Source organism: Gobio gobio (genome assembly GCF_949357685.1).
Source record: "Gobio gobio genome assembly, chromosome: 13".
Classification (NCBI taxonomy): domain Eukaryota; kingdom Metazoa; phylum Chordata; class Actinopteri; order Cypriniformes; family Gobionidae; genus Gobio; species Gobio gobio.
The window spans coordinates 27,285,079-27,303,418 of record NC_137106.1 but is presented as its reverse complement, the minus strand read 5'-3'; the positions used below and the strand labels follow the sequence as shown (position 1 = coordinate 27,303,418).

The 18,340-nt window shown below is 38.3% G+C and overlaps 1 protein-coding gene across 1 annotated transcript; it reads left to right on the top strand.

The window, feature by feature from the left end:
* Positions 1-4,565: 4,565 nt before the first annotated feature.
* On the top strand, positions 4,566-18,036 carry nphp1 (nephronophthisis 1). The gene is made up of 20 exons (XM_079832956.1): positions 4,566-4,777; positions 4,867-4,931; positions 5,058-5,118; positions 7,026-7,144; positions 7,305-7,545; positions 7,642-7,743; positions 8,488-8,573; positions 8,769-8,811; positions 9,063-9,147; positions 9,326-9,420; positions 9,945-10,073; positions 11,751-11,825; positions 12,239-12,349; positions 14,405-14,487; positions 14,574-14,650; positions 14,731-14,833; positions 15,450-15,562; positions 15,781-15,854; positions 17,501-17,545; positions 17,658-18,036. The coding sequence occupies exons 1-20, from the start codon at positions 4,712-4,714 to the stop codon at positions 17,901-17,903; spliced, it is 2,019 nt and encodes a 672-aa protein (XP_079689082.1). The 5' UTR covers positions 4,566-4,711; the 3' UTR covers positions 17,904-18,036.
* Positions 18,037-18,340: the final 304 nt, after the last annotated feature.

The following is an 18,340-nucleotide window of genomic DNA, read 5'->3' as shown; positions in this document are numbered from 1 at the left end:
TATTTGATATGAACCATGTTGTTGTGACATTTAGTTCACTTCGAGACATATCAAGATCCAAAAAAGTGAGCTGAAAAGTGAACAACTATATTTCCTTTATTCCTTTATTGAACTGGCTGAACCTCAAATCAAGAAATGTGTTTCTGGGACATCTTTTCTTATTTATATTTTCTATATACATTTCCATGTCTTCTCCACAAGCTTGTAAGATTTTACTACACAACTTTTCAGACCTGAGGCCTATTGCACAAAACTAGGATAAGGGATTAAGCCGGGATATCTTGGTGATCCTGGCTCAATTTATCCGTGATCCGGTTGCACTAAAGCTGGATAGGGTGGCAGTTGGAAGTTATGGTATAAATTACCATGGAGATTTATTCTGTGGAGCTAGCCTGCTCCAGACCAGGCTAAATTCCAGGATCTATTTAATCTCATCCCTTATGTCAGTCAGCAGTCACCACAAACGGAAACCAATAGTTATTCCACTGCCCACTACACATTATCACATATAACTAGACCCACTGTCATTATTTAAACGTTTGTGATCATAATTTCAATAATTTTGGATAAATTATGATTTTTAGATGATGTTGCTATCATTAGATAATTTACTGTTTCCCATAGACTATAAGGCTATATATAAAAATGATAGAATATTAGGGCCACAGAGGAAAAAAAAGAAAAGTCACAGACTTCGAAAAATTAAGTCATAATATTGTAACCCGTTGTTTTAGAGGAAGACGGTTGTTAAAATGACAGCTGTGGGGCATTTCGTGGAATTGTTCTTCAGTATGGTTTCACAAACAAGGACATACTTAATCTTTTGGCCCATCAGCGTCACATTGTCATAAGTATCAGGACTGTAAAAAGAATATGCATCTTTTCCGCAGAAAGAACCAGCCTCATAAATGTATGACTTTTTCCTTCTTCCTCAGTGTGGCCCTAATACTCGGTCGTATAAAATACACATTCCATATAAATATAAAAACACAAAGTGTAACATTAGGTTCCTTTATTGAATAAGGATAAAACAAAGCAGGTAAACCATCAGCTCCTTTCGAAACTGAAGTCACACAGTGACTCAACAATACAACAAAAGGATAAATACACATTCAAAGATAGAGATTATATATACAGTATATATATATATATATATATATATATATATATATAAATAAATAAATAAATAAATAAATAAATAAATAAATAAATAAATAAATAAATAAATAAATAAATAAATAAATAAATAAATAAATAAATAAATAAATAAATAAATAAATAAATAAATAAATAAATAAATAAATAAATAAATAAATAAATAAATAAATAAATAAATAAATAAATAAATAAATAAATAAATAAATAAATAAATAAATAAATAAATAAATAAATAAATAAATAAATAAATAAATAAATATATATATATATATATATATATATATATATATATATATATATATATATATATATATATATATATATATATATATATATATATATATATATATATATATATAAAACACACCCCGCTTGTCTGCACACTGCGGTAAATGCAGGACAAATCCATACACATCAACTGAACAGACAAATGAATGGAAGCAGTAGCCTCCCTGCAAGCTTGTATTACACACAGTATACAGCACAAACATCATAAGAGGCCAAAAAAAAAAAAAAAAATCGGTGGACAGCATAAGAAGCAGAGTACAACGGCTAAGATTAAACTGTACTACTGAGCGTAGTAATTATGTAAGCCTTTGATAATAATTTATCAAAGCCTTATACAGTGTGATGGGGTTACTTTACACAATTTCACTCATATCTGTTGTCCATTTCAATTAAAAGTTAAACTGTTTCATAATCAGTGTACAACTGCATTTTTGGAGATGTGAATTAACTATTTGGATTGTAATTGTGATGTTTCAGCAGAGCGGTGAGTGTGTAATTGTGCACAACTTACGCATTCAGGAGGTCTGCAATACTTTTTCTCTTTGCTTTATCACTGTGGCGGTGTTGCCTTTCTTCTTAATTATGTCTTTTACCTCCTCGTATGCCTCCATGAGGATTTATGCCTCCAACGGGGAAAAGTACGCCGCTCTAGTTGCCATGGTGAATCAGTGAATCTGTGATCGGTGGCGGGTCTATTTGAGTGAGCCGTGAGCGCGCACCTATCCAAGATTGGTTTAACCTGGCTTGATGAATCCGTGTCTGCTCATCCTGGCTTGGTCTTTGTGCAACCAATTAAGCCTGTATGCACTTGTTTTGGCTTCATTGAGCTCAGCTCAGTCATTTATCCTGGATGTCTTAATTCTACTTTTGTGCAACGGGCCTCTGGAATTCACACAGTTCAAATTCAAGGTTTTTAGGTCTAGGAAAGATGTTTATGTAGAAACTGCATATTAGATTTTGTATTTTTCCTTTCACTTCCTTTAGCAATATAAAAGAGCTGTCAGTCCATTGCAAGTTAATGCTGTTTACAAACAAAAGATTGTAGTCATGTTTGTAGATTTATGTATTTAAATGTGGGTCTATTTACACACACACACACACACACACACACACACACACACACACACACACACACACACACACACACACACACACACACACACACACACACACACACACACACACACACACACACACACACACACACACACACACACACACACACACACACACACACACACACACACACACACACACACACACACACACACACACACACACACACACACACACACACACACACACACACACACACACACACACACACACACACACACACACACACACACACACACACACACACACACACACACACACACACACACACACACACACACACACACACACAGATGTGAGGCCCGTTGCACAAAAGTAGAATTAAGACATCCACGATAAATGACTGAGCTGAGCTCAATGAAGCCAAAACAAGTGCATCCAGGCTTAATTGGTGCAACCGGATCACGGATTAATTGAGCCAGGATCACCAAGATATCCCGGCTTAATCCCTTATCCTAGTTTTGTGCAATAGGCCTCAGGTGTAACATTGTGTCCACTGACAGGTGAAGTGAATAACACTGATTATCTCATCATCACAGCACCTGTTAGTGGGTGTCCTCAAAGTTGATGTGTTCGAAGCAGGAAAAATGGGCAAGCGTGAGGATTTGAGGGAGTTTGACAAGGGCCAAATTGTTATGGTTAGACGACTGGGTCAGAGCATCTCCGAGACTGCAGCTCATGTGCAGATGTGTCAGGTGTTGTTGCGTATGGGGCTGCATAGCCGCAGACCAGTCAGGGTGCCCATACTGACCCCTGTCCACAGAAAGCGCCAACAGTGGACACGTGAGCATCAGAATTGGACCACGGAGCAATGGAAGAAGGTAGTCTGGTCTGATGAATCACGTTTTCTTTTGCATCACGTGGATGGCCAGCTGCGTCGCTTACTTGGGGAACACATGGCACCAGGAGGCAGTGTGATGCTTTGGGCAATGTTCTGCTGGGAAACCTTGGGTCCTGCCATCCTTGTGGATGTTACTTTGACACGTACCACCTACCTAAGCATTGTTGCAGACCATGTACACCCTTTCATGGAAACCGTATTCCCTGGTGGCTGTGGCCTCTTTCAGCAGATAATGCGCCTGCCACAGAGCAAACATGGTTCAGGAATGGTTTGAGCACAACAATGAGTTTGAGGTTGTTGACTTGACCTCCAAATTCCCCAGATCTCAACCCAATCGAGCATCTGTGGGATGTCCAATCCATGGAGGCCCCACCTCGCAATTTACAGGACTTAAAGGATATGCTGCTAAAATCTTGGTGCCAGATACCACAGCACACCTTCAGGGGTTTAGTGGAGTCCATGCCTCGACAGGTCAGGGCTGTTTTGGCAGCAAAATGGGGACCAACACAATATTAGGTCATAATGTTATGCCTGATCGGTATATACTGTATATATTAGTTCTCTGCTTTAGACATTTTTGGTAAGCATACATTATTTACTTAAACAGAAGCACTTTTCCAGCGAGGCAGAACCAATGAAGTCCAGCTCCTCCTCTCTGGATATAATTTGGGTGAAGCTAGAAGGTCTAATCACACCCTAACCCTACCCATAACTCGATCCCTTTACCCATTAGATCTACTGAGGTGGGGGTGGAATAAACTCAACCCATTTGCTTATCCAGGAAACCTGTTTTACCAGGTTAGACAATCACAGCCCAAAGCAGGAATGAAGAAACCATACTGCAGGATTTTTAGGTCCTCCGAAGTTTTCTGCATTCCAAAAACAAGTTTATAATGAATAAAAATGCAAGAACGACTTTGAAAATGTCTTCTATTACAAAACCTATATTTTGTGTACAAACCATAGCCCGTAAAAAAAACGCTTTACCTCACTTCAATTTCAACTTCAAATTTAAGACTAGGTTGCAGTTCATTGTAACACGTAGAAATTGAGACATCTCGTTCCAAAAGAAAGAGCAACAGGGACATTAAAAAAAAAATAAAAAAGCAAAATTGTATTCCATGGACTCTCGCGCGCGCAGTGATGAGGTAATAACAGCGTCACGTAAAAGTATCTTAGCAACCTATCCGGAGCGTCTGTCATGGCGTCGCCGTTGCTTATTGTTTCAGTAAATCTGAGCACGAGTGGGACGTTACTTTAAATCGCGCATTTAAATGCCGTTTATGATCTAACCGAGACGAATAGAAGATGCCGCCGAAAAAGAGAGGACCACTTCAGACGGTCCAAAGAGAGACGGATGTCATCAAGAGAAAGGTTGATCTGATCGGAGCGAATGTTCGTTCGTTTGCTGGTGCGCATTAGATTTGACATTAGATCTAACGTTACTATTATCTGTCCTGCAGGTGGATGCTTTGGTACAGCAGGCTGCTAAACTAGATGCGTCAGATAGGACTGAGACCTTTGAGAGGTACAGAAGACTTCTCTTTAGTTTTTGAACGGCTACTAAATGAACTAGGTAGAATGATTCGTACTTTGATTTCTACACTGTTTTGCATGTAATTTATCATTAAATTTATAATAATTTCCATTTCAGGTGCAAAGAGTTACAGCGCACAGTAGAGGAAATTACGAAAACTCTGAAGAAATTATCTAAAGTAATATTTCTATTTATGTCTGTGTAGTTGTCTTGTCAATACATTTTGCATAAATTATATATATATACACACACACACACACACACACACACACACACACACACGGATCAGGCATAAAATCATGACTACCTTCCTAATGTTGTGTTGGTCCCACTTTTGCTGCCAAAACAGCCCTGAGACTTGTCGAGGCATGGACTCCACTAAACCCCTGAAGGTGTGCTGTGGTATCTGGCACCAAGATGTTAGCGGCAGATCCTTTAAGTCCTGTAAGTTGCGAGGTTAGGCCTCAATGGATCGGACTTGTTTGTTCAGCACATCCCACAGATGCTCGATTGGATTGCGATCTGGAGAATTTGGAGGCCAAGTCAACACCTCAAACTCACTGCTGGACAGGGGTCAGCATGGGCACCCTGATTGGTCTGCGGCAATGCAGCACCATACGCAACAAACTGCAATCCACTGTGTATTCTGACACCTTTCTATCAGAACCAGCATTAACGTCTTGAGCAATTTGAGCTACAGTAGCTCGTCTGTTTACAGTAGCCCCACACGGGCCAACCTTCACTCCCCTCGTGCATCAATGAGCCTTGGCTGCTCATAATATATTAGATCTAGACTGAGTGTTAGCTGCTCAGTTGCTTACTCTCATGACACATACTAACACAGCTAAAAATGTTCCTAATATATTTGACCATTTATTGAAAGTAGTCTACATTTACCTGTTGATGCCTTCACAAGCAGCCGTAAAAGCTGTTGAGTTGAGTCATGCGTGACACACAGAAGGTGCATTTGCAACATATGGACCACACGCCACGTAAATATGATCAAAGATAAAAAAAATCTGCATTGCTTTCATTAAAAAAAAAAAAAAAAACTTTCATGGAAGTAAAAGAATTGAAAATGGGGGGGTTTGTTCTACAAAACATTTTGGCCATAATTATTGGCACCCTTTTATTTAAAATACTTTTTGCAACCTCCTTTTGCCAAGATAACAGCTCTGAGTCTTGTTCTATAATGCCTGATGAGTTTGCCTGACAAGAGATCAGACTATTCCTCTATACAGAATCTCTTCCCTTCAGATTCCCTGCTCCATGTTGGTGCATTATAAATATAGGGTCTATTGGGTTCAGGTCAGGGGACTGGAATGGCAAAAGCTTCATTTTTTGCTCAGTGATACACTTTTGTGTTGATTTTCATGTTTGTTTTGGCTCATTGTCCTGATGGAAGATCCAACCACGGCCCATTATAAGTATTAAATTAAATTATAAGTATAATTTCTTGGAAAAGTCATCAGGTTTTGATTAGAATCCATGATGCCATGTATCTGCAAAAAAAAATAGGCCCACAACATTAAAGATCCCGCAGTATATTTAACCATGGGCATGGGGTACTTTTTTTGCCAAAAAGCTCTTTTTTTGTTGTTTCATCTGACCAACCAGGTCTCTTTGTGAAGTTCCAGTCGTGTCTGACAACTGAATATGCTGGAGTTTGTTTTTGGAAGAGCGAGGAAGACCTCCAAACAAAATTTTTTTGTTTTGTTTAAGTCCTTCTGACCCAGAGACTGAACTAATTTCTGCAATTCTCCATCTGTGATCCTTGGAGAGTCTTTGCTTTGGCGACTCAAACTCTCCTCCTAACTGCACATTAAGACAATATAGAGACACACATCCTCTTCTAGACAGATTCATAACATCTTTACTTGGAACTTCTTAATTATTGCCCTGATCGTGGAAACCTTACAGCCTTTCTTTCTATTTTGTGAAGCTCAACAATCTTTTGCTGCACATCAGAATTACATACTGTGGTTTTACCCATGATGATAGATAATTAAGGGAATTTGTCCTTTGTGTTTCCTCATATTTATACTCCTATAAAACAAGAAGTCATGGACAATTTCATGTGTGTAGGCCGATGAGCCAGCTCCAGTGGGGAACTATGACCAGTGTAAGAGGGACGAGGAGAAGCGTTTGTTGAACTTGCATGAGTGTCTACAGTCTCTAGCTCTTCAGTTGCAGCCTCAGAATGAGTATGTAACCTCATCCATTAATTCGAACAGAGCTTCCTTTTCCTTTTATTCTTCTATGCAAGCAATTAAACCATTTTTAGATCTACCTTTTTGCTTTGGAAAAAAAAATTATATCGGTGTTTTTTCAAACAGTACTGGATTCTTTGTTTCCTGCCCGTAGGACAGCCGGACCTAGTTCTTCCCAGACAGAACCGGAGAGCGATGAGGAAAATAGTGATGAACAAGATGAGAGCTCTGAGGATGAAGATAGCGAAGAGGAAGAAGTGCGTGATGATTACGAAGATGACGATGATGATGACGAAGAGACAGATATCAGTCAAACTGCCACAGGACAGGGACCTGTTTCCTATGTTGCTCTTGGTGCATTTACAGGAGAAGAGGAAGGGGACCTCAGCATCCAGGTAATCATCTTCACATCTAATTTTAGTTGTTAAATACTTGAATTTAATTTGTTATTTTCTTGCACTGAGAAATGTCTTTTTTGTGTGTTGGGTCAGAAAGGAGAGGTTTTGAAAGTTCTCTCTAAGAATCAGGATGGATGGTGGCTGGCTCAGAACTCAAATGGCCAGAAGGGCATGGTGCCTAAAACTTTCCTGAAGGTCTGTATAATATCACAGTGAGTGTGTGAGTGTGTTACATGTAACTATTTGATAGCACATACGGTCATATAAACGCCTTAAACAATGTTTTTTAGTATTGGGGAATGCCATAATGGTTTAACCATGTAAAGCCTGACATGTGAAATAATAGTCAGAAAAATCTAATATTTTGAAAAGGAAGAGTTTATTGAACTTTCAGACAAAATTATCTTTAAAAAAAGGTTACATTTTGTGCGTTTTCTTTGTTTTGTTTTTTGAGTATTATATTTGATACATCAGACATTTATGGCTCATATAGTCTTATGATATAGGAGGATATGGAGCTCATACTCAAGGATGAAAAAACTATTTTATTTAGAAGCAAAAATTAGCAATTTGGTGCAGTTGCTGATATTTGTATGGCCAAAAGGTAAGATAAAACTCTGATGGATTGTTATGTAAAATAAATGAGATTTGTATTTCCAAGTACTTCCATAAAATCCATATAAATATCAGTTGGAACTATATATCTCCCAATAATGTCTTGGTAAGATATTTAAATGCTTAGTTTTATGATCAAGACTGATTAGATTCATTATATTATAGTTATATAATACTTTTATGTTGTTAGGGATTGGTGTAGGTTGTGCACTTTTATAAAAATACAAATTAAACTTTTGCATGAAATATTTTGCAGTCACATTGGAAGCCACTAGTGTTTAGATGCATTACATCTGCAGTTGTATTTTAACTGTGCGTTTTCAGATGTCTTCACTGCAGGATAGTGAGAGAGAGAATGAAGATGAGGAGGAGAGTGAGGAGGAACAGGAAGAGTCTGACATAAAGTCCAGGTGACTGATATTCCCCCTCTCTCCACTAGAGAGCAGCATTTTCACATTCTATTATTTTGTGCATGTCCATGCTTTTTTTCTTTATTAAATAGCAGTGAATATAGCTCACAATTTCAGTCTTTCAGTTGAAAAGTTTAAGTTAAAATAAAGTCTTTATTAAATAAAATGATTAAATACTGTCTCTTTTCCAATTAGCAAAACATCCAATTGGAACACGGTCCGGAAGGCTGTCACTGAGGTAAATTATATTACTACATCCTTGAAATTACAGGACAGGACATCCAATCAATTCCTGATGGACAAAATCAAGTCCTGCACTTCATTTATTTTTCTTGTTCAAAAAGCCGTTTTACTCCGATATATGTCATAATGGTGTAGAACATATATATACCAACTTGAATAATCTAAATACTAATGCACCCATGTTTTGTAATGTATAACATTTATAATATATTAACAGACATACTGAAGTGTGATGTGTGTTTGCAGATAGATGCTACTGATGTGCTGTCAGCGATGGGTGCCATCCCTCCAGGCTTCAGACCTTCCACTCTCTCCAGACTCCTAGAGGGAGGTCTGTCTCTATATATTTTGCAAAACCTATAGATGGAAGGCCATTCACATTCTTTAAAGAGCTTAGTCACCCAGAATTCACTCTGTGTGATTTGTACCATATTATAACATCTGGTAAGAATTCTGATTTTATAATAGTATTATACTTGTATTATACATGTACTGTTTGTGTTGAGCAGGGACATCTTACAGAGCAAGTCACTTCATTCAGCCCAAGCTTAGCCAATCACAACTCTCCTTTAAAGATCTCCATATGGACCCAGATACAGGCAAGGTACCTAACTTCAAAGCAAACACTAGCTACATTTACTAAAATTATGTATAACAAAATATATACATTTATTTAAGGTAAGACCCTACAGGCTCATAAACATTGTTTTTTTCATACACTGGCCAATTTTGTGAATTTTTATTTTTATTTTGGCTGTTTATAAAGTGTTGTTTTAGAGTAGTGCAAGGAAAACATCCATAATATACTTTTAAGTGTTTATTTTATTGTGCTTTGTGTCATAAGTCTCCACTTCATTAACACCAAACATTACAGTTTTATTCCTATCTATGTTCTGGAGATTTTTTTACTGAGATATTTGCCTGATTTTATACATTTCATTCTTAAAACCATGGGGATTTTTTTTTTTCGTCTGATTTATGGAGTGATAAAAAGAGATGTTTGCAAAGTTTAACGTCAACTGGGAAATTATCACAATATCTGTTGGTTAAAGTTATCTATTAAAGTATAAATTCAATACATTATTATTATTATTATAATACATTTATTGTGTGTGTGTGTGTGTCCAGGTTCACGGGCACCCATCTAGAGTGAGTTTAACCCTGACCCTGTGGAGTTGTAGAATGATCCCACCCCCTGGAGTCGGGTTACAGGTGCTTAGCAGGCACGTTCGGCTCTGTGCATTTAATGGAACCCAGGTAACGCGCACACACACACATTCTGGTGGACCTACAACCAGAATGATTGCACTTTATGACCTTAAAAGTGAGATATTTACATACAAATGTTTCGTGGAAAAGTTTGTGTTTTATGATGTGTTAATCATGTGGAACCGTAATCAGGGTGAACCATTTAAAAAACAAAAACAAATGATGAAGCACCATGGCGTTAACGGCCGGGGTGCTTGAATTAAAACAAAAAATCCTGCGATCCAAAAGCAAAAGCAGTGTAAAATACTAGACATATCATATTTCAGTCTTGAGCGTTAACAAGTTAATCATTTTATTCCTTGGCATCTTTACAATATTGGTCTTTCACAACTTTTTTTTTTGTGCACCGTGAATGTGAATTCTATTTGACTACTTATCATCAAGAAATTAAAGTATTCATTAGAGGAACAGGAAGTGTTTCAGTGCATGCGTCTAGATAAGTGGAATATTATTGTGTTCCTACGTCCATTGTACACAGTTCATCTTCTCTTTGACGTTTTTGAATAAGTCTTTTAACGGTGCTGTATGTACGTTTTTCACTTTACTAAAGCATAAAAATACCATAATATGTTTGCAGATATTTAGGAAACATGCTAAACTCACCTACTTGTTTCTTAGAAAAACAATGTTACAGCCTGTTATTCTACTGGATTTCAGCTAATTTTTTAAAACTTCATAGCGGGACAACTGAAGTCCTCCATGTAGGCACAAAATATATTCTGACAAAATCTTATTGCTTTTCTGTGACTATTGAAAACATTTTTATGAGAGTCTGGGTGCCGTCCTCGATAGCACTCTGTCCATTGAATCGTCTTCGTCCCTCTCTCACAATGAATGGCACTGCAATCCTTATTCATGCACTGGTTATGATTACTGAAATACTCTCCTCACTGGTCTTCCTTCCAAAGTCCTTTATAAGCTTCAACTGGTTCAGAACTCTGCAGCTCAGTACCTTCTACAACTCCTTCTATCGAGCACATTTCTCCAGTTGTACATCAATTGCACTGGCTTCCAGTGAAGTATCGTATTGTTTTTAAAATTCTGCTTCTTACATACAAAGCTCTTAATAATCTTGCTCTTCTGTACCTTACTGATCTTCTTCAGATCTACACGCCTTCGCGCTCTCTTAGATCTTAGAAAGAACGCGCTTTCTCTTGTCTTACCACGTATATGCCTGACCACAATGGAAGCTAGAAAGTTTAGTTATGCTTCCCCTTGTTTATGGAACTCTCTGCCCCTTGATAATCACAATAGTGATTAGTATCCATACTTTTAAATCTTATCTCAAGACATGTTCTTTATTGAGCTTGTATTTTAATGTATTTGTAACCTGCGTCTGTGGTGTTTTATTGTTTATTGTTATTTACTTTTGTATTGTTTTTGCTTGTAAGGTGACCTTGGGGGTCATGAAAGGTGCCTTTTATAAACAAATGCATGAAAACCCATTTGTCTTCCCTATGTTTATTGTAAACCGGTGTCATGTGACATGCTGTGTACACGGTGCCATTGTTTCTCTCTCTCTCTCTCTCTCTCTCTCTCTCTCTCTCTCTCTCTCTCTCTCTCTCTCTCTCTCTCTCTCTCTCTCTCTCTCTGTCTCTCTCTCTCTCTCTCTCTCTCTCTCTCTCTCTCTCTGTTCCACCTGTTAAGTTTGCTTTAAAATTTCAGGTTTTGAGTAACATTCACACAGTCAGAGCCACTTACAACTCCAAGAGCCCAAAGACATGGAGTTTTTCTCCACGGGTAAGACTAAAGTACACTTAAACACATGTTAAAACGTCTAAGGCCACATTAAAAATCTGGAATCTTGGAAATAAACAAATAAAATTAAAATTAATAAGACACTGTGTCTATGTAAGTAATTTAAATTGAAATGTGACTCATTAATATGACTCTTTGCACAGACGTTCAGATATTATTGCTTCCAATGAAGCACAGATGCTTTTTAGATCATGCTGGAGTACATGATCATCAGGTTTTACACACATTTGTGAAGCTCATGCAAGCTTGAAGGCAGCAGGCAAAAGAGGAGCATTCATCTGCATTTTCAATCAAATCAACTTTTCAATCAAATTGTTATGCTGGTAGTATCATCTGTAATACAGTTCTGTTTCGTTTTTTAATCTGTATTTTATTTATGAATTATTTTATTTTAGATGACTGGGGTGCTTCCCTGTCTACTGGATGGAGATTGTTTCCTTCGTTGTGACTCTGAATCTCCTGATCTCGGAATTCTGTTTGAATTGGGTGTAACCTACATAAGAAATGTGAGCAATAGTTTCTTGCAAAATACTACTTATCATTTAAACAGTAATATTTGTGACATGGCCTTGATCTAACCTCAGAAAGACAAATAACTTTTCTCCTACCCTTTCACATATTTCCATAAACGCACACAATGATATCTATTAAAGAGGCCTTACCCTTTTACAAAGTCTTGATGTAGATTTTTGTCCTATTCTACTATAATAGGTTTTCATGCATGAATGTTCAAAAAAAAAAAAAAAAAAAAATGTTTCACATATTTTACATTTGTTGCAGCACCACTTTATCTTCCGAGTTGGTCCGATTTAGTTTTTGACTCTATTAAGCCCCTCCTTCCGCACAATGCACAATGTGCTCTGATTGGTCAGCTGGACTTGTATGTTGTGATTGGTCAACCACTTCATGGGCCCTATCATGCACCCAGCGCAATTGACTTTGTACACCGACGCATGTGTCATTCCTATTTTGCACCCGCGCAAAGCGCGCTTTTCCCTCCACAGAAGCACGTCGCTAAACTAGTGAATGAACTTGCGCTACCTGGGCGGTTCAGCGCAAAAAAGGAGGCGTGTTCCGGCGCAAACAATCCCTGGTGCTATTTTGCTGTTCCATTAAACAATTGCACCACTGACCAGAAAAAACCTAGTCTAAAGTCAGTGGCGCGTTGCGCGTTGTTCATTATGCTATTTTAAGGGAGCATGCTTGACCATAATGTATAGCGTGCACAACGCGCATACACTTTGCTCATGTAATCTACACAGATGCAACAGTTATTTTTGCAAATCATAAATTGTTACACTAAAAAATATTAACACATGAGATGACGGAAATCATTGTGGTGTGCCACGAAGATGTGAAAAAATAGGCATAAATCTAGCTTACAAATTATTCAGGCTAATTGTAGTCTAATAATTAAGGAGACCTGTTTGCCCAATAGTGGCAACTTCTGGCAAGACATTTATGTATATAAGGACATCTAACAAATTGGTTTGTCCGTCAAGAACCAGGAAAAAAAATCGGTGAGGGTGGACGCAGCGATGTCCTCTGCTGGCGTCAGGTCCTGAGTAGAGGCAGATCCACCTCCCGTTACACGGCGTGCCCGATTGATGCTGGCAAGCTTGGACTTTCCCCGTCTTCTGATGTCATTGTAGCGCTTGCGGCACAGGTGCGACGTCCTGGGGATGCCAGCTGATGAAACAATTGTGGCTATTTCCTCCAACGCCTGTTTAACCGACGCTATTTTGGGTGGGTTTCTCCCATCCCCATACAACACAACTTCTTTGTCTTTCACTGCTCTTACAAGAACATCAGTCTCCTAGGCTGTGAACCGCTCCTGGCGTGCGCCTGGTAAATAAGCCATAATAATAGCAATCCATAATGGAACTTGCGCACCTGCTTTTACAGGGAATGTTGGATGACGCTCTGATTGGTTTATTCACGTTACGCCCAAACCACACCTATGAATAATGAAGCTACTTCAGACCAACCCATTTTAGATTTGCGCCGGGCGCAAGAGCCATTTATCCCGCCGGGAAAATAGCAACAGCGCCGAGACCCGCCCACAAAGTTACTTGCGCTTCGCGCTTTGACACTTGCGTTTCAGATCGTTAAAATAGGGCCCATGTGTGTTTCGAAATGTCACACCCTTACCATAACAGCGAGTTTCAACACATTACTAACGCAACTTTTTTGCTTATACCTTGGGCTGGAATTATGTGAATGAGGGATATTGTATGTTACCGGAAGAAAACTCAAAACTACAATCAAGGTGGTTCAAGGAGTTCAGACAGTGCTCACTGATATAGAGAATAACTCCCTTTGGAGTTGACTTTGTGCTTTCTAACTTTGCAGACCTTTTTTCGTGCAACAATATACATTAAATAAAGTTGAAAAAACATAATAGGTCCTCTTTAAAGGGATAGTTCACCCAAAAATGCCATTTACTCGACCTCGTGTTGTTCCAAACCTGAATGACTTCCTTCCTTCTGTGGAAAAGAAGATATTTTGAAGAATATTGGGAACCAATGTGTAATATAAAAGTGTATGTGCTCTGTTTTAAGTCCACAGGGGAGAGAGGAGACCTCAGCTGTGGCTGGGCATTCCTTAAACTGTTTGATGAAAGTGGAGCCCCCATTACTCTACGGTACACACACATTCCCTTATTACAATATGTCGTTAGTTCTATTATTTCCTTACATACTTGCTGAAAAACTATATGCATGTGTGCAGGACACAAGAGCTCACTATTCATGGTGGCACACCATTTGAGAGAGACACCGATATGGATACCACATCTACCAAGAGAGGTAACATTCTTTCACAGAAATACACATACACACTCAACATTCTCTCACACACAAGCTATTCTCTTCTGTTCTCTTCTCAGGTTATCCCACTGGTGTGTTTCAGCAGATGTTGCTGTCCAGGAAGATGCCTAAACTTGTTGTTAAGCTCAAATCAGTAAACACACGCAGAAGAGTGCTTCTCAAGTAAGAATGCCTTCACACCAGAGTACATTGATGTTCAAATTAAAATTTGGTAACACTTTAGTTTAGGGTCCAATATTCACTATTAACTATTCGCTTATTAACATGCATATTACTAGGATATTGGCTGTTTATTGGTACTTATAAAAGCACATATTAATGCCTTATTCTGCATGATCATATTCTATATAATTTAATTCTAACTAATTTTCAGCATCTTAACTCCAGTCTTCAGTGTCACATGGTCCTTCAGAAATCATTCTAATATGCTGATTTGGTGCTCAAACATTTATTATTATCAAAAATGTTGAAAGCAGTGTTGCTGCTTAATATTTTTGTGGACAACATATTTGTTTTCACACAAGAACAGCGTTTGTTTGAAATAGAAATCTTTTGTAACATAAATGTTTTAATGTCATTTTTAAAAAATGTAATGCATAATTATTTAAGATTAATTTTCTTTTAATCATACTGACCCCAAACTTTTGAACCGTAGTATGTATACTTTAACTTTTTATTGCCAGCTGTAGGGTTCCACAGTGTTTTTTGATAAATATTCATGAAAAAAGCAATTGTTGCTCTTGTAACTAAATATTTATTTTCCTAAATGTTTCATTAGTCTGCTGCCAGACACTATAGTAGGAAGTCTGTCCATAGTGCATCTCCTGGCAACATACAGGCAAACACTCGCTGATGCTCTTTTACTGGACAGAGTCACCATGTGTAATGCAGGTAACACACACATACACACTCGGTTTGATTTTGGTTTTGTCTTTGTGCTTGATGTGTATCTAATGTGTATCTGAGGTTCCCGTCACATCACAACACTATATGCACTTTCTTTGGTAAGAAATGGTCTGCCATGAAAGCAAATGTAAATGTAAAATATACATGGAAATGAGAATGTAAATGTAAATAACTTTTACTTGGTTCTGTGTTCTCCATCCTAGATCTGATCTGCAGCTCAGTTCTAGCCTCCTTCCCTGATGTTCTAGATCAGCCAGATCTGATGGATGCATTTAGGGTGAGACTGTTCACATAAACACTTAGACTTTGCTAAATGAGAACACTCCATAACATTTACGTTTCAATATACGTATAGTTACTACAGACTAACCTAAAAACCCTTAAAAGAAAACTTTCTGCATTTTTAAAATGTATTAATTATATTATTATTTTATAAATTATTAAATATGTATTATCATTTAAGAATTGTATATATATATAACACACCAATCAGGCATAATATTATGACCACTGACAGGTGAGGTGAATAAAACGAATTATCTCATTATGGCAACTGTTAGTGGGTGGGATATATTAGGCAGCAAGTGAACATTTTGTCCTCAAAGTTGATGTGTTTGAAGCAGGAAAAATGGGTAAGCGTAAGGATTTGAGTGAGTTTGACAAGGGCAAAATTGTGATGGCTAGACAATTGGGTCAGAGCATCTCCAAAACTGCGGCTCTATCTAAAGTGGTCCAAGGAAGGAACAGTGGTGAACCGGCGACGGGGTCATGGGTGGCCAAGGCTCATTGATGCATGTGCGGAGCAAAGGCTGGCCCATGTGGTCCGATCAAACAGACGAGTTACTGTAGCTCAAGAACTTAATGCCTGTTCTGATAGAAAGGTGTCAGAATACACAGTGGATTGCAGTTTGTTGCGTATGGGGCCGCATAGCCGCAGACCATTCAGGGTGCCATTGCTGACCCCTGTCCATTGCCGAAAGCGCCAACAGTGGACACGTGAGCATCAGACCACGAAGCAATGGAAGAAGGTGTCCTGGTCTGATGAATCACGTTTTCTTGTACATCACGTGGATGGCCGGATGCGTCGCTTACCTGAGGAACACATGGCACCAGGATGCACTATGGGAAGAAGGCAAGCCGGTGGAGGCAGTGTGATGCTTTGGGCAATGTTCTGCTGGGAAACCTTGGGTCCTGCCATCCTTGTGGATGTTACTTTGACACGTACCACCTACCTAAGCATTGTTGCAGACCATGTACACCCTTTCATGGAAATGGTATTCCCTGGTGGCAGTGGCCTCTTTCAGCAGATAATGGGCCTGCCATAGAGCAACAATGGTTCAGGAATGGTTTGAGGAGCACAGCAGTGAGTTTGGGATGTTGACTTGGCCTCCAAATTCCCCAGATCTCAATCCAATCGAGCATCTGTGGGATGTGCAGAACAAACAAGTCCAATCCATGGAGGCCCCACCTTGCAACTTACAGGACTTAAAGGATCTGCTGCTAACATCTTGGTGCCAGATACCACAGCACACCTTCAGGGGTCTAGTGGAGTCCATGCCTCGTTTTGGGAGCAAAAGGGGGACCAACACAATATTAGGAAGGTGATCATAATTGTATGCCTGATCAGTGTATATTATTTAAAAACAATAGTAAGGAATAAGTAATTAACATACTAATAGTATGTTAAATGATTAATAATAATTGAACATAAAATTAAATATTAAATGTAACTATAAAATAAATTATTAATTAAATTATTTTATTTATATTGTATTGATTTTCCAGTTGAGGACATAACAAAAGGGATTTTTTTTCAGATTAAATTAACTTCTGGGGACAACTATACTATCACGTACATGGGAGTGTAATATGAGGTAGACGTAGACATGATAAAAAGTATTAAACTTGAACCTGATTTTACAGAAATCATGGACTGAATCAGAGAGTAACCTGAGAAGATCTGATAAGGTAAAGGTGTATGTGATTGTGTGAGAATGTCATACAATTGCCGCTGTACTAGGATTTTAAAATGTTTATTCATGCTGTTTGCATACAATGTTTCTGTTTCTGTGTATTGCAGAGGGATGTCAATGTGTTAAAGCAGATGTTTGTGACCGTTTATATGGCCAGTGTGTTTCCATTGTTGTACTCTGCGGATATGCCCGCTCCCTGCTGGGGGGATGAGGAAGTGGAGTCTCAACGTGCTCGTATCATCTACAGCCCTTCCCAAAAAATCTCAGTAGAAACTCTGTCCTCCCAAAGCTCACATCAAGCCTTTGACATTACACAGATCACTTATGACCTCATCAGCAGAGCCCAGCACTGAGTCTAGAGACTGACCTATCACATGGTCCTCCAGAAGATAAGTGTCCAGTATCAAAAAAAAAATTTTAATTGTATTTTTTTTGTCTTTTTAAAATATAAACATTTAAAATATAAATAAAACCGCTTAATATTTCACTCCCTCCCCAGAAAGCTTATTCATAGTTATGTTGATGGCGAAATCATGCCAAACATACTGTGTGCGTGTATGTATGTGTGTGTGTTTCCTTCTTCCATGGATTTGTAAAGCATCCCATAACCGCCCGTACCTTAAATAATGGCCTATTTTTAAGTATCACACCTCCTAAGTACAACTCCTCCCTATTTCTTTATCTTCTTGTTTCTCACACATACGCATAACTACATGGTTTAAGTACACGCCCCTCCATCTTTAACAGAAGACTCTTATTTAAACACGCCACTCCTATAAAACATCTTGCA

Bases quoted from the DNA above. Each gene is read 5' to 3' on its own strand.
- nphp1 (XM_079832956.1), top strand. From the start codon at position 4,712: ATGCCGCCGAAAAAGAGAGGACCACTTCAGACGGTCCAAAGAGAGACG. The intron at 8,574-8,768 runs GTGACTGATATT...TTTTCCAATTAG, and splicing joins GAGTCTGACATAAAGTCCAG to CAAAACATCCAATTGGAACA. The intron at 14,488-14,573 runs GTACACACACAT...GCATGTGTGCAG, and splicing joins GGAGCCCCCATTACTCTACG to GACACAAGAGCTCACTATTC.